This window comes from Poecilia latipinna, unplaced genomic scaffold (assembly GCF_001443285.1).
Source record: "Poecilia latipinna isolate Pla-1442-1.1 unplaced genomic scaffold, P_latipinna-1.0 Scaffold954, whole genome shotgun sequence".
Classification (NCBI taxonomy): domain Eukaryota; kingdom Metazoa; phylum Chordata; class Actinopteri; order Cyprinodontiformes; family Poeciliidae; genus Poecilia; species Poecilia latipinna.
The window spans coordinates 39,997-57,063 of NW_015113570.1; the positions used below are offsets into that span (position 1 = coordinate 39,997).

At 39.4% G+C, this 17,067-nt stretch overlaps 1 protein-coding gene across 1 annotated transcript in view; it reads left to right on the forward strand.

Annotated features, from left to right (window-relative positions):
- The first annotated feature begins 162 nt into the window (after positions 1-162).
- The window catches only part of LOC106957997 (synaptic vesicle glycoprotein 2B-like), a 32,917-nt gene continuing 16,012 nt past the window's right edge, over positions 163-17,067 (forward strand). Inside the window, exons 1-4 of the mRNA XM_015049638.1 lie at positions 163-310; positions 5,630-6,368; positions 13,741-13,921; positions 16,470-16,621. Of these exons, the coding sequence (XP_014905124.1) occupies positions 5,882-6,368; positions 13,741-13,921; positions 16,470-16,621 (820 nt within the window). The 5' untranslated portion in view covers positions 163-310; positions 5,630-5,881. The remainder of the gene's footprint in view (positions 311-5,629; positions 6,369-13,740; positions 13,922-16,469; positions 16,622-17,067) is intronic.

Here is a 17,067-nt window from a genome sequence, read left to right on the forward strand (position 1 = left end):
AGGGGGGTGTGTTTGTTTTTGGGTTTGTGTGTGTGTGTGTGTGCGGGGGTGGGTGTGGGTATGGGGGGGGGGATGTTAGGCCTGGGAGGGGGTAAGCCCTGCGTGGGAGGGACGGTGTGTGTGTGGGGGGGAGGGGGGGTGTTGTGTGAGCTGGTACACTAATCCCTCGGGTTTGCCTGCAGCCCGGCCTCAGGATAAACTGTCATGAACGCTCGGGACAATTGAAAATGTTGGTTGGATTTATACTTTTTTTTTTTTTTTAAATACTAACCTGTTCCCTCCTCAGAAGTTAAGGAAAATACAAACTATGGTAAGATCATATTTGTTCTTCTAGCTGGTTTTCACTTCAGTTTGTTTTGCCACATAAATCAATGAAGAAGTGATAGGACCGGGAAGCACGGCAACATGACTAGAGCTGAAATCATTTTCTGTTTCCACGCTGGATGTTAGCCATTATAGGGTTGATTCTCAAAAAATAAACAGGGTACAATTATTATTATGATTTAACTCTCACACTGCTGCAACCTCTACAAATGCATACGATAAGAAAGGATTGATGAGCAAAGGAAATCTGGTTACTACAGAAGTGAATTTGGCGCTCCGTCCTCAGAAGTCGTGTCGGATTGTCTTTTGCCCTCTGAAGCTCGGTGAAGATCACGATGAACTCGGTGCCCTCACACTCCACTCATTCTGCCGTAAAACCAGTCCGACGCACCAGCAGCCGAAAGGATCTGCAGTGGAGGCAGATTATCATTATTTTTTATTTTCTGTTTCGCCTCTATTCGATTGCCAAAAATGTTCACCTTGCAGCTCAGAAGACTCCTGATGTTCTGACAGAGGCCAGCATAAATAAATAAACACCCAAAAGGGGAAGCACTTTACCACTATTTAACCTTGAAAACATCATTAATTAAGGATGAGTCATACTTAATGAGCTGTAAAGCAAATACATTTATTAATGCTTAACCCATAGCGGCTAATTACTCCCAAAGCCAACATACTCAGTATTTATTCATGCTTACTAACTCATGAATTAACTACTCTATATACTGTGTGTGTATGTTTGGAAATGCTCAAATTATAGATGCACTTTCACAAAATGTTAGAGAATGTTTGAATTGGTAATGTATTAATCCTGCAATGCATCCATCGACTATGAAACATGCAACATTTTTGTCAAATGTCATCACCAAAATGATCAAGCAGATACATATCACTTTTATCACTCAATGTTTCAGTTGCTGTGGGCCAAAAGCGGATCTAAACTGGTGGGTTTGAAGCATCGGTTTAAAGGAACTTTACTTTCTGTGATGCGATGAAAGAACCAAATTAATTGGGTAAATATATTTTTTTCCTATGTTGCAATTTATACTGTCCACAATCAGCTGGTGTTAATAGGATTTGCCTGTTATAATAAAGTTATATTCCTATTGTATTAAAGTAAATTTTAAATAACCGGCATGGACTGTATTTACAGAGCTCCAACAGTGTACCATTCTCCAAAAACTCAACATAAAGTTTTGGAAATGGCTGAAGTGAGGAAGAATTGGCGGGAAAAATAGCAGAGAACTATGAGAAATATGACAAATGGAGTTCGAAGTAGTGTGTGTGTGTGTGTGTGTGTGTGTGTGTGTGTGTGCGCGTGCGCGCATGTGTGGAGGAGAGTGTAAGGTTGAAAAGCAGCATTGTGTACTGTAAAATAAAAGTTCATGGAAGCCGTTGCTTGCAGAGACACGAGGCCCGCTGATGAAGTGGCGACAGTAAAGTTCAAACTAACAGCAGATCAAAACAGCGAAAGGTCACTGGTGAAATCGCTTTCAGCAAATTAAGTTGCATCCTGTAAATCCTCGCGCCGCCATTGATTTCTTACGATTTCAGAGGGACTTGCTTGACTTTTCTGAAAAGCGGATCGTGACCTATCCAAAGTTCGCACACGCATTTAAAGCTCGTCGGACATCTGAATTAGCGCGCGCGGTGTCTGTGGCGGGGGGGCGTGGACGCAGGGCGGCTGGGGGGAACTGGGTGAAAATCTGAGGGTTATGTAAGCGCCAGCTGCAGCGTGATGATGAAAGCAACATCAGTTTCCCCCCGAACTGGAGCGAGCATCGATCCTGCTGCAATCCTCCGCTGAATTGTTCATGTTTTATTCACACTGGCTGAAGGAAAAATGGATGGTGGTGATCATGTAGTGCTGCTGAAAAAAAAAGAAAAGAAAAAACTGCTCTATTCACACCATAGCACTGACTTCAGAACCTCAGCTGAAACACTGCTGCCATCAAACACTTTGATGATTTGTAGTTTTTTAGAATTTTGGCAAAAATGTGTCTCAGGAAGGGCAACATGTTTTTTTTTTTGGTTTTTTGTTTTTTTAAAAAGGAGTTTTAATCTGGATTAAGTAACTGTTTGTCATCATGTCTGGATGCAAGAACAGACCAGAATGACCTCAAACAAAGACAACATTTCTGCACCATTTATCACATGACACAAGCACATTAACTTCAAAAATGATCATATTCTGAAGCAAAGCTTCAGAATATGATCATTACTGAAGCTTTAGATTGGACCAACGCAGAGAAAGTTGGAAAAAAAAGTTGTGGTTTTTGTTTTACTGTAAAATTAAGTTATTCCATGGCTTCTAACACGGTATATTGAGTTTTAAAAACAGTTTGTAGGAAAATCCTGTTGGGAGAAACTGTGAGGCTTTATTTCTTACAAATGTTTGAAAAGATACAACTTTCAATGGTCACATCATTTTTGTGTCAGATTTCTGTGTGAAAGGCGACATTGTAGCAGCGTTCTGTAAACTTCCAAAAAACTGCAAAACAGCCAAAACAGTGACTTCCTTTCAAATCCAGGCTAAAGACCTGCATGTTTAGTTTGCTTTGATTCATAATACCTGGAACATTGATCAGCACATTTGATGTGTGTTTGCTTGATGATTTAGATGAGATATAATGTTTATTGCTTGTCTCATAATTGGTTTCTATGTTATCTTTCTATGGTGTAAAGCATTTTGAACTTCTTTAATTTGTTGAATTCTGATATACAAATAAACTGTATAATCCATCCATCCATCCATCCATCCATCCATCCATCCATCCATCCATATGTATTGTTACTGCTAGATTGCTGTGTGCAATACAAAGAACTGCCTGGACTCCAAAAAATGTTTAAAAGTTGGTAATATTTATTTTTTTAATGCAATATAATTTTACTTATTTATTTTGATTCTGGAAAAAAACAACAGAAAAATAATGAAATCCTTAAGAAATGTAGTCTACATCTAGTTGGACATTACAAGCTGCTCATTATCTGAGGTCAAAGTTTGCTATGAATCCCAATCAGACAGAGGTTATTACTGATCTGTTACATTGTTACCTCAGTATTCACTAATACTATCACATATTGTATGTTTTCCTCCACTCCAGGCACAATATTAGGAAAATATGCAATATGTGATAAAAAATTAGTGAATACTGTGGGGATAATATAATGAAACTGACCTCTGACCTGGAGAGCACAGTCCATCGATTCTCCTGTTAAGAACCACAGCGTCAGAAGTTAGAGGTGCTGAAAATTCCTTCACATTTCAACAGCTTGGCGATTTTAAGTGTGACATTTGGTAATGTAATAGACTGAATGGTTTCTTTGACATATAGATGTCCAAAGAAATCCATCTAACGTTATGAACATTAAGGTCTTTCTGAAGTGACTGGCCTTGTTCAGAAAGAACACTGTGCTCCAAAACGATCTGACTGTGTGTCTTCACAGTCAGCCATGCTGTTTTGTTAAGAAGGCTTTCTGTATTAGAAAAAAAAACTTGAATAAAATTTATTTCACGTTTGGAGTGGTGATGTAAAATGATTCTCCCTAATCATTTTATAGACTTGCTGAGGGAATTCCAAGGTGTGCGATGCTGCAAAATTTGGTATTGATCCGAAGCCAAGTAAATATCAAGTACTGCAGATACCAATACTGATACTTATTTATGTATGACTTCTGACCTTTTGTGATTTTTCCTTTTAATGATTTTTTGTCAAAACCTACGACAGAATTTTGATAGTGTCCACAAAATCTGCTAACATAATAAAAAAGTTAATATAAAAAATTTATACAGATACAAACAGAAACAATATTAAAGCAATCTATGTGCATTTTTCTAAATGCAAAAAGAAAAGTCATTTGAGAGCAAATTAAAAAAAATCCTTTTTATGTCGAAGTTGCAACACTAGAACACACACACAAAAAAAAAAATCCAAGGGGAATCGGAAACTAAAGCTTCAATCTTATTCCATTAGTATCCATCGGATACCGATACCAACTTGGTATCAATATTTTTGGATCGATCTGCTCACCTGTAATCAACGCTGCTCTCAAGTCTGAGATGTTTCATAGGAGTTGAGTCATCAACAAGCATCAACTTAAAGAAGGAAACGTTGATAAGTTTCCTTCTTATCAACGTCTGACTTGTGCACTTGGAGCAGAAGGAAGTCAATGTTTGTAGCTGATTAACCTTTCAATGTCCACCAAACTAACAAGCTGCTACCACCAAGGACATGCCACAAGGTTCACGACGGCTTGATTTTTCATTTATTTTGCTGTGAATGTGCTCCTATCATCACCTTTCCTGTATTCTCAGTGCCGGGAAAACGCTGTGTATTCAACGTCCTTTGCGTTTAAAAGCGTCTTCTTCTGGGATCCGGGCTGATTTGAATGTGTCATTGTCACAGAGAGGGCTGCTGTGTGACGGATCAAAATGGCGTCAGAACATTTGAGCACAGAGACGAAGAGATTATGTGCCTGTGCAGAAGGACAAACTGCTCACTAGGGAAAAACGGCTTTCCTCCGTATATCTCTGGTCGGCCGAAAAGACGCTTTCTGTTCACCTAGAATGATAACGAGCTCACACTGGAGCAGAGAAATATTTTTAACATAGAAAAGAGGGATATGAATGTGGCTAAACTGCAAGTAGAAAACAGAATTTAAAAAAAAGAAATAATAAGAAAAGGTATTGTATGTTTCATATTTCACACAGAGTTTGAGGTAGTTTTTTTGCAAATTGCTGCTGCAGTGGTGTCTAATTATATTACCATGGCTTATCAGGGTCTTTGCAGATGCATGAAATAAATAAATAAAAAGGAGGAATACATTTTCACCAAAAGTCTCAGAAACTTTCTAGAAAAAACGTGGAAGTTTCTGAGTTTGAAAAGTTGAAGATTTGCTAAAAAAAATAATAATAATAATAAAAAAACCTCTGAAATTATGAGATTAACCTCAGAAACTTTCTAGAAAAAAATTGGAGATTTCAAGTTTTTTTTTTTTTTTCTTTTAAAAACTGGGAAATTTTGTATTTTTTCTGAGTTTGAAATTTTTTTTAAACTTCTGAGATTAATCTCATAATATCTGAAAAATTTTCTTCCAAATTTTCAACATTTCAGACTCAGAAATGTCCAGGGTTTTTTCCAGAACATTGCTGAGATTAATCTCAACATTTCAGAGTTTCTTGGCAGAAATTTCCTTTTTTCTATCTACGTTGACACTCGTGTGAGTGTGAATTGTTGCACTGGAATGCTTCTGCTTTACCGTCTCTGCTGTTGACTTGACAGACATGTTGCCGTGTTTTTTTCAGGTTCAGCATGCAGCTCTGTGCTCCAGAAAGCAGGTAGCAGTCAATCAACACAGTTTGTGACTGCTTGGAAGTGAGACTCTACAATCACAGAAGATCTGCTGCTTCCTCAAACAGCTGAAAACAAAAACAATAAAAACAAACAAACAAACTCACGGCTCCGCAGGAAGATTATGCCATTGTAGCTGACGAACTTGAGCTTCTGCAGCACACAAAACCCTTCAAGTCTGAGTCCCGTTTGCACAGGCAGGAACCATGGACGACCCCTACCACAACAATGTGAACCAACAGATGACTGAGGGCGGAGAGTACACTTACACTCAAGATGGAGGAGGTCAGCACGGCTACCCTTACCAGACGGACTACCCCCATCAACAGGACGAGGACGCCGCCAGCGATGCCACTGAGGGGGCCGATGAGGACGATCAGATGTACGAGGGGGAGTACCAGGGCATCCCCCACCCCGACGAGATCAAGGAGGCGCGGCGGGCCGCCCGGCTGGAGGCCAAGAGGAAAGCCCGTCTGGCCACGCAGCAGCAGGAGGAGGAGGAGGAGGAGAGCCTGCCGGAGCAGTACGAGACCATCATGGAGGACTGCGGCCATGGCCGCTTCCAGTGGATGCTCTTCTTCGTGCTGGGACTGGCGCTGATGGCAGACGGCGTGGACGGCTTCGTGGTGGGCTTCGTCTTGCCCAGTGCTGAGAAGGACATGTGCATATCCAACGCAGACAAAGGACTCTTGGGTGAGTAGAGGCAAAGTGGTGGGACACAGAGGGTGTCAGTGTGAAATATGAAATCTCGACATTTATCAGAAGGGGAAGTGTGATGCATTTTCCAGCTAAACGGCGTCGCTTCAAAGCACAACCAAGAATGTCAGGACAAACTGAAGGGAGGCTGTTTTTGTGTAGAGAAAATAAAAAAGGCCCCAGAACGGAGCCTTTGGTAACACCTGTCGATAAAAAGGACCAGAAGGTGAAACATTCTTATTGACTCTGATTGATGTGTGACAGATATGATTCTATCCATTATTGCATCTTCAGAGAAGTTGAATTTACCAGTTTGGCCAATAATATTTCAAAATTTACAGCGTCCAGAGATTTTTTTCTAAGTCAACAGCATCACTCTTATGCAATATTTTTGTTAATATCGGACTTAGCAAGTCTCTATTGAGTTCTGAGCTAAATTGCATTGGGTGAAGTGAAGGGTGAGGAGCTGCATGAGCAGCCAGCAGCAACCAAAGCAACAAAATTACAAAAGAAAGTGCAGGTATTCAGGTTTTTTTTTGTTTGTTTTTCAGAAAAAAATAACTTGCTAAGCTTCTTAACCTTTTTCAAACCTCTTTCTGGTCATTTGACTAGAAAGCAGAGAGCAATTCGTTGTTCAGGTATTGGTTTTGAGAGTTTTGAGATGCTAACTAATCAACAGCTCACGGTTCGCTCATAACCTCGTTGCCATAGTTGCGCACCAAAACTACTTCTTCCGAAAGTAAATAAAGAAAAAAGCACGACCAAAATCCTTCCACTTGCACAGCAGAAGAAATAATTGTCCAAAGCAGCAATTCCTCAATCCAACATTAACAAACAAAATAACCGCTAGAGAAAATCCCCTTAACTCTACAGCTGCTGAGAAAATTCAATGCAAGTTTCTTCTTCAACAATGCCAAGGAATATATTTCTAACCAAGCAATCAGAGGCGACACATTACTATCCTCTCAGGGAAGACTTGCTTTATGGTTTTTTACAGCCGCCTTTCACAAAATGCCCTCATTAGTGCTCATCAGTGCACAAGCCTGGGCTGTAAGCAGGGCAGCTCCATCTTGCTTCAAAACCTAAAGTGAGAATGTCCCCACCGGCATTCTGACGGGTTTATTCTTTTATTAGCAAAACATTTAGCATCAAATGGAGTGTGAAATGCTAGCATTTAAACAAACAAACAAACAAACAAAGAACACTACTTTAAAATAATCCGCAAGATTTACTAATTGCGCTCATCTGTGGGTGAACGTGGAACTCGTTGGTGAAATGATGATGGTGTTTAGCGGAAATAAAACTAAAAAATCCTACAGATGTTTGGCTTTTGACGGCTGCCGATCATCAGACTGAAATATCCCCAAGCTGCTCTTCCACCTAAGGAGAGGAGGCTTGGATTAAAGAATGATTACCGCGGTGTCCTGCAGTGGTCAGATGCTTCATTGTGTACAACCAGATTAGCCTCGTCGAGCCGTGGATGTGGTACAGTTACTGTCTGTAAAAGAACCTGGAGGAGACCGTCTCAGGGGCGCCAAACTAAATTAGCAACAAAATTAGCAAATTTGTTGCTAATTTAAAAATATCTGCAACAAAATTTTGCGATATTTGTGCTTATACATGATGGTAAATGTGACTTTATTACTCGTTGTGTTGGTTACATTTTCACCTTCTCGCCTGTGGTGGCGCTGTACCAAGAACTACTGAAGGAAAAAACCTCTGAAGAAGACACTGAGCAGCGGTGTAGCAGAAATGGTAAGGAGGGAGTCACTTAAATAAAACGTTCTGACGATTTTTGTGGAAATTTTGCAATAAAAGCACAACGACGTATTGGCACGAAAAAGTGCAGGGATCTGTTGATTTTGCGTGAATTACCGCAGAGTTGAGAAAAAGTGGAGTTGGTGAATTAGATGCGTGTCCATTACAAATGTGTGCAAAACTGTCGGTATTCCGCTAATGTCAAACAAACATTTTGCAATATTGCGGTGTTTCTATTAACAATGAAACTCAATTAAAGTTGCATGTAAATAAGTTTGTTGAGGCGACAAGTCATTAAAAATAAACATGCTGCGCCATCATCCTGCCACTTCCGGAGTCTTCTCCGTCAGCAGTAACATCCGGTGGTTGAACACGACTTGTGTGATGCAAAAAAAAAAGTGTTTCCATCGCAGTTTTGCAAAATACACTAGTTTCGATATGACCGTTTGCTTTTTGTTTTTCAAAACTGGTATGATCCCATTCAGCAAATTTATTTTCATAATTCCAATTTACGCAATTATCATGTCAATGGAAAGGTAGCTATAAACTGATACAAACTGCTTTGATAAACTAATATAGTAATATTTAAGCACACAGCTGCTTTCTTTAAGATTCAAATTATCCATCCCTCTTTATTTTCTCTCCATTCAGTTGCAACTTTCAAAACACAATCTAAAAAAAAAAAAAAACTCTATGCAGCTTTGTGGAAAACGTAGCATAGAAACATCTGCTCCTCACTGTCTGCTCGGGTAGCTGAGCAGCAAATGAAAACCCCTCACCTTTATCTCCCGGACCTGGCGTGTAGCGAGACGATGTAGCAGATTACACATCACTCATTTCATCTTAACACCGGGCTCCTGGGACGAGGCGTGGCGAGACGCTGATGAGGAATCGGCCGCTGATTGTATTCAGCGTGTGTTCCCGGAGCTAATGCGGAGCATGCTGCCGCAGTCAGAGATGCCCGGCGCCCCGCTGCGTCCCGCCGCAGAGCTGTCAGACACGCGTCGGGCCTCTGACAGGCTGCGGGGTAGCGGGGGGAGAGGCCCCGGCGAAAATGAAATCACAGCATCTGTTTGTACGGGGCAAGAGGAGAGCTATGATCGCTGGCTTAGAATATGAAGCAGGGCCGCAGAGTGGTGCTGCCGGATGCAGGCTCATGCTCGGCACACCGGACAGATGGGGAGCGGAAATATGTTTAATCTTCACCTGTAGTCTGGGATGGAAGGAGGTTTGCCAAGTGTTTTATTAGAGATTGTGTATTTACCTTCTGGGTTTTCTTCAACTGTCTAAAGAGTGAGGTTGACATTACATTTTAGACCGGGACGAGGGGGGAGAAAGTTAAAAATATGGAAGTGAGGAAATGTAGGAAGAAGAATGTGTAAAAGTGATATATGGTTTTAAAAAGTTGAGGTAGTGAATGGTTTGCAAAGTCTGAAAAGCGTGCCAGGAATTTGTGTCCATTCCCCCTTAGTGTGATACCTTTTAGAAAATCCAGCTGCCAGGTTCCTGTACTGAAATAGAGAAAACAGGTGGTCCAACTTAAAAAAAAAGAGTTAATTTGATACAAGTAACCAAATTAAGCTTGTACAGTAAATATATTAAGTGTATACATTCACACCCGACCTGTTAATTTGCTTTAATCGACCTCTAATGTCCGGTTCGTTTTGGGAGGTGTGAATGTGCAAACAAACTTTGACGTGGACCAAATTAGTGAACTCTGGTTCGCCTAAAACACTAGATCCCGGTTCGGGTTGAAGTGAACTCTGTCGAATGCATACGTGCATTCGACCTGCTCCAAAAGCAGGAAGCACATTGAAGAGCAGGGCATTCTGGGTCGACAGAGCCAGATTAAACACGTGAGTCTCACACTACAGGGAGAAATGACTCGTGCTTTTTTTTTTTTTTTTTACCAGACAAAAGAGAAATTCTACAACTACTAAAATCTGACGCTACTCCATTTTTGTTTACATTTTGAGAAGAAGGAAGTTGCGCTCGGTGTCTTCTTCAGACGTTTTTGTGTCCTTTCCTTAAGTAGTTCCTGTTGCAGCGCCACCACAGGCGAGGAGGTGAACGTATTTTCAGCAAGTCACACTTTTCAGACTTTAAATTCTAAAAAACATTTAAAAGTGCATCATTTTCCTGAAAACCATGTATTTTCCTTTCACTTGTTATTTTAAAAACCTTAAACATTTGTGAATTATTTGAAAACAGTTTGATCAGCCAGCTGGGTTACCGACATGTCAAAGCTAAAACAGAACATTTCTCATCTGTACTTGGAACATTTCCCTTCCAAATCCTAAATATTTTTCTGCTAATTGTTGACTTTGTCACTTTGTGCAATCAGCACTTTGACCAACTGACAAAGCTGTTCCCTTTGTCTTTGACTCGCTCACACAAAGAACGGAAACTAGGAAAGCATCATCGCTGGGAAAGCCATTACTCAAACAGTGAAAAATATGATCGAATGATTTGATATGAAGCAATTTATAGCGATATCTAATCTGTCTTGGGTGACTAAGTTCTGCTTACAAGGTTAGTGTTTTCATGACTCACTGTAAGCCGTGTGGTTTATCGTCTAAATTTGTATCTATTCATGGATACAGTATTTCATCTTCTGCGTGTGGCAGATGGAGTTATATCGCTTTCACTTCTAACGCGGCGGAGAAACGATGAATTCTCCTTCACCCTGAAGGTATTTGGCAGCTTCAATATATTAAAGAAGACTTTTTCCAAAAGTAATGTAGTTGGAATAGATCCTGATTCTCCACCTGAAGGACACAGTTCCATCCTCTCAACCTGTACATACATGTATACACACACACACACTCTAAAGTTGGGCGTTAAACTCATTTTCATATTGGACCACATGATGAATGTCCTCAAAGGGCCGGTTGTGCCACTATAAACTGGTCACAAACTGTTAAAATATTAATAAATAGCTGTGTCTGGATTCGATAAGTACTATTTAAAATGAAACTATATTCAACATCTGTCAACACTGATCAGTTGCCCTAACATTTCACAATCGTTATTGTGATTTTTTCCCCCCCGCAATTATAATCACTGATTGTTGTGAAGCCAATTTAGAAATATCTGCAACCAATTTTGCAATATTTGACTGTAGACATGACATTTTGTCATTCGCCGTACTGACTATATCTTGACATCTGAGGCAGAAGTAGTGGTGTAGTAGAAGTAAGAAATACTGCCACCTGCAGGTGGGAGTTCGCATCAACACCAATGTTTTAAAAATTGTTACAGAAAATTTGCAATAAACAAAGAAAAAGTGAGCATCTGTTGATTTTGCATGACTCTCCAAGATCACTGAATCGCGAAAAAGAGGAGGACAATCAAACTTTGTCAATGTCCTATTGTCAAAAAAAATAAAAAAATTCCCAATTGCAGTGTTTCCATTAAGCAAGAATAACAATTAACCTCACACGTGAATAAGTTTGTTCACATGATACGTCATTTAGAAACGCCACGCTGTCATCCTTCCACCAGTTCCACCAGTAGTATCATCCAGTTGTTGAAGGTGTAACTCTTGTGATGCAAAAAATGTGTTTCCATTGCAGTTTTGGAAAATACAATAATTTCAATGCAGCCAAAAAAGGTGTTTTTTTCAAATTAAGCTAATTTATTTTCATTATTCCAATTTATGCATTTATAACGTTAATGGAAACGCAGCTATTGCTGTATTTTAGCAGTAAACAGATAAAAAAATCACTTTCATCCATCCATCCATCCATCCATCCATCCATCCATCCATCCATCCATCCATCCATCCATCCATCCATCCATCCATCCATCCATCCATCCATTTTCTATATACCCATTTCCCTTAGTGGGGTCAGGAGGGGTGCTGGTGCCCATCTCCAACTAACGTTCCGGGCGAGAAGCGGGGTCCACCCTGGGCAGGTCGCCAGTCTGTCGCAGAATCACTTTGATTTGATTGATAAAATAATATTTAAGAACACTACTGCTATCTTTATGCATCCCTCATGGAGCCTGTAGGGCCACATAAAAAGCTATAGCAGCCCAGATTTTGGCCCCTGAACCTTCAGTTTGACACATGTAGTCTAAAGTATCAAATTGCCAACTTTAATAGGCGATATGATGCCTCTGACTCTTGTTGCCTTGACGTCCTGTGCAGCCTCTTGCTGAATGGGATGCGCGGGGAGCGAAATGAAGCATCTGCACGCTTTGGTAATCCATGGGGAAGGTGCACGACGCACACTATGGCTCCACGTGCCGTTAAGCTGCTTACGCCCTCAGTAATTAGGACTGTGTAGTAAAAACACAGGGCTGGCAGGCAGGAAGTACAGGTCTAAAGCCTCAAGAGGAGTAGTTGACCGAAGATGATTGAGAATTGACAAGAATATAGAAAGAAAGTAAAATAAAAAGACGTTTAACTCTGTCTGCACGGTGGCCTTCTGACAGTAGAAATGGAGGCTTAAAGAACGCCACGACTCAGGAAGTCTTTGTATTTCAAAAAGGTGCTGTACAATGACAGCTAGACCAAAACTAGTCACATAGGTGCAAAAGGTGCAGGTTCTCTGAACAACATGAACCTTTCTGTCCGTCAGATCACCAGTTTGAGTGCATTTGCTTTGTACGTCTTAATGAATGTTACAGGAACATCCGGAGCTGAATGGACTCAGAATAAAAAGCATGGATCACTCTGAAATAAAGCATGAAAGCTGCTGATTACTCTGCACTTTCTGTTCATATGAGGGTGAAGGGAGCCCCCTGGTGGTGCAGCTGCTGTTTTAAAGAGACTTCAGTGCAGTGGTGTCCAAACCTTTTGGTATGGCAGTACTGCAAGGTTTTTTTTTTTTGTTTTTTGTTTTTTTGTTTGTTTGTTGTTGTTTTTTTTTGTCTTTTTTTTTTTTTTGAAACTATAAGTAGATAAAAAGCTGGCTTCTTAATTGGTGACTGTATATTGTGGGACTGTATATCAATACAGAAATGATATTTCTGTATCATTTTTTATACAGAAATAAAAAATGATTTTTTTATTTCTGTATTTTTAAGATCTAAAGCACTTTAAACAGTTTTTTGCTGAAATGCACTATACAAATGAACTTGATTGATTTATTGAACATTTTAATCAAACAAACAAAGCAGTCAGATTTCTGTAGATAAGTGAAATCAATGTAGATTTAGAATTTAAAACAGGTCTTGCAAGTTTGCCAGATTAAAAAACAAAAAAACATGTCCTGATTTTTTTTTATGCGTTTGTAGATTTTTCTGTTAACAGGGTACAGCTCAGTGTATTAAACGGCCACGCCTGTGTCTGCATATTAGTATAAAATCACTGAATGTTCGTTGTTGCTTTTTACTATTAAAATAAATTAAATTCAAAGCAAAATCCTGAATGAATCCGTGTGTTGCACCTTATATTTTCCATGGTAAGATGTTAAATTGCCTGTAGCTTTATTTGAAAGGTGAGGCATCAATGAAATTGTTACTGTAACGTTGTTTTTAAATGTGTATCAGCGCCAAACAACCCAGACTTGAACCGTTACTGAATTGCAACCAAGATCTGCCCAAAATGGTTCTTTGGTCACTGCTGCTTTAGTAATTGTGCGTCTCTGTGTGCGTTTTGCAGGCCTGCTTGTGTACGTGTCCATGATGGTGGGTGCCTTGGTGTGGGGCGGTCTGTGTGACAAGATGGGGAGGAGGAAGTGTCTCATCTACGTCCTGACCATCGACCTGGTCTTCTCCTTCCTGTCCTGCTTCGCTCAGGGATACGGCTTCTTCCTCTTTCTGAGGTTCTGCTCCGGCTTCGGGTGAGACACCTTATTTTTTTATTTATTTATTTTTCCAAATATGCATTTGTCTTTGCAGCACGGCTTGACTGGGTTTTTATAATAACTGACCTTTACTGTGAATAATCTGCTTAAAGGAAACAAAATAAGATGTGTGACATTTTAAGAAGTTATGCAACTGTAAAAACATCCATTTGAAGTTATTGTTGTTGTTTTTTTGTTGTTTTTTACCAGGAAGAAAGTATGAAAGGAAAGGTACAAGAGTTGTGCCTCGTAAAAGAGTTGAGATCCAGAGTCCTCTCCCATCCCCTCTTTTCTTCAGTTTTTCTATTGGATTTAGAGATAAAACGATTAATCAAATTAATCGTGATGAAAATAACTGTAACCTTATTTAGTAATCGATTGTTAAGTTAGAGTATACAGACTCAAAAAATGTCATTTGCTGAAAGAACATTCAGAGCAATAATTAAGCCATAACTGTACAAACAATATATTTGTTTTGGATGTATAGGATATTTGAAAATGTTCACTCCTCAAGTGGCATTTTTACCATTTGACCTTTACAATGTGAATTGGTTTATTTGCATCTTTTAATGCATTAATAATATTATGTAAATTAAGTCTCACAGAATGTACCAACTTTTAAAATCAGATTAATCAAATAACCATCAAAATAATCAATAGATTAATTGATAACCAAAATAATTATTAGTTGAGGTCCTAACTGGACTTGGGTGTAATGACTGAGATGGCAAGTGAAGGTTCCCAGTGTTTGGTAAATGACCCACAACTGACCACTGCACAATCCAGTCCCCCCCCGCACAGTGTGGCAAAAACTACATGATGACGTTTGTGATGGTAGGACAAAAAAAAATGCTTTTTCCAACATCACAGACGTCAAACAAACCCAATTGACCTGTAGAAACTGATGTTTCTTTTGGAGACTAGGTGTCCACTAGCATACCAATCTTTTCCAGACTAAGGTCATCTGCTCAAATTAAAGATTGGATTTTTCTGGATAAGCAGATTAGTTTAATTTGAGACTTTTTGCACGACTTGAAGAAGCAGTTTTATGTATTTCCAGAAACAGTGTCATTTTTATAGCACAATCAAGTAACTATGTTACCTTCAGTAATTATAATGCTACATGTGTCAAACATGACTTAAAAGAAATTTAACTTGCTAATTGCTGTTGGCTAGTCTGAAGGAGCTGAATGGGTGAATTGTAGCAGAGGAAATTTCATAACTGCAGCTCCAAAAATTAGCTTTGTCCTTGAAGACAGAGCTAGGTCCGACCGGGCGTTTTGAAAAAAGTTGGTTTTACGTAACACTGCCCCTTTAACCAGGGAGGAGATTAACAAAAGTTCTTCTGTATGCCTTCATCATCAATTTTGACTTTATTCCTTATTTAGCCTTTCCCCAGACAGACGATCACAGCACCACAATGTTGTGAAGACACTCTCAGCTTATCTTGTAGCGGAGGGTGTCGTTACAAGAAGCTTCTAATGCTGTCGCATGCTGGCACACACCACGTTCCCCTACTGTTGATGCCACCTCAAAGAGATTCTAGCTGCAAGCTACGCCCAAGGAGATCTCTTGTTTATTTACCCCAACAGAGAAGTTCTTTTGCTGTGCAAATTAAGATAAGGGACGACAGTTCTTCATTGGTTTTTGATTTCAGTTTTAGTGCTCATTTCCTGCTGCTGCCTATAAAGCCTTTATTGTGCAATAAAAGCTCTGCACTTCTCAAGTGTGCTTTCTATGTTAGCTGCGGAAAAAGAGTTTAAAATAAGTGCACCAGTTCTCTACAAATGTTTGACCTACTCATGTGAATCTTTGTCAGCTGCGAGTGCATAATCTGAACATTTATTACAAAGTTTAAACTGAGAACTAAAAAAAAATAGGTGAGAGAAATGATGCAAACATCACATTAAAGGACTGAAACAGAGTGACATGCTTTTAGATTCAAACTATAACAGTTCTAATCCGGATTAGTTATAGTTCTAATCTGGACTGATTAGAGAAATACACTGTTGTACTCTTTCATACAATGTCGACTTTAAAACCCGAGTTCTTCTGCATTGGTATTACATGAGTGATTGGAAATTTTTTTAACCCAATTTGGATTTAAAAAAAAACTGAACTTGGTGGCATTGTTTGATAACTAGAATCAATGGGGAATATATATAATTGACTTGAAATCAGTTTTGTATGACTTTTGATTTCACTTTTTTGTGCAAAGTACCTTGAGAAGACATGTATTGTGAATTGGTGCTATAAATAACAGAATTAGTGTCACGATGTTATATTTTGGGGGGTGGGGGTTCCTGCTGGAATTGAATCAAAATTCCTAAATAAATTAGATTTTACTTATTTTATTCCTCTTTCTACTTCTTTAAATTGCAAAAAAAAAAAAAAAAAAAATCAGTTTGTGAATCAGCATTAAAGTAGAGAGTTGTCTACATGTCTCCTTAAACTAAAACTAAATCTATGAGTAAATACGAACCATAATTGTCAATGTGTAATTTGGTACTGTGGTTTGAAGAGGAAAATATCTTTCCTGCTGCAGAATTGGTGGATCCATCCCGATCGTGTACACCTACTTCACCGAGTTCCTGCAGATGGATAAGCGTGGAGAACATTTGAGCTGGCTCTGCATGTTCTGGATGCTGGGAGGCCTGTACGCCTCCTTCACCGCCTGGGGAATCATCCCTCACTATGGTAACGTTGTCAAGGCTCCCATAAATAAACACGTTCGCATTTTGTTGACACACAAATTAAGATGTGGAGTAGCTGTAAAAGGCACAAGAACGTTGAACCAAAATAGAATTCACAGCGAATGTGCCTTCCAGTCTCCATGACTGAAATGCAGGAGCTTAATGTTGACGCTAAAAATACGACTCATATGGAGGAGCTTTTGGAGCAATGATTTGATAAATAGTGGTTGTTTCAGGAAGGAAGGAACAAAGGAAATACACAGCTTCTGATAAAAATTAGGCAAGAAATAAAGCCTCAAACATTTTTCCATTATCTATCTTCTTTTTCTGTACCTATCCCTGATAATGTTGTACTCCTCTGTACAACTCCAAAATGAAATAGTTTAGCACAGCTGAACCAAATAATAATGTTGAAACTGTAAGAAACAGCAGGATTATATATCTTTTTTT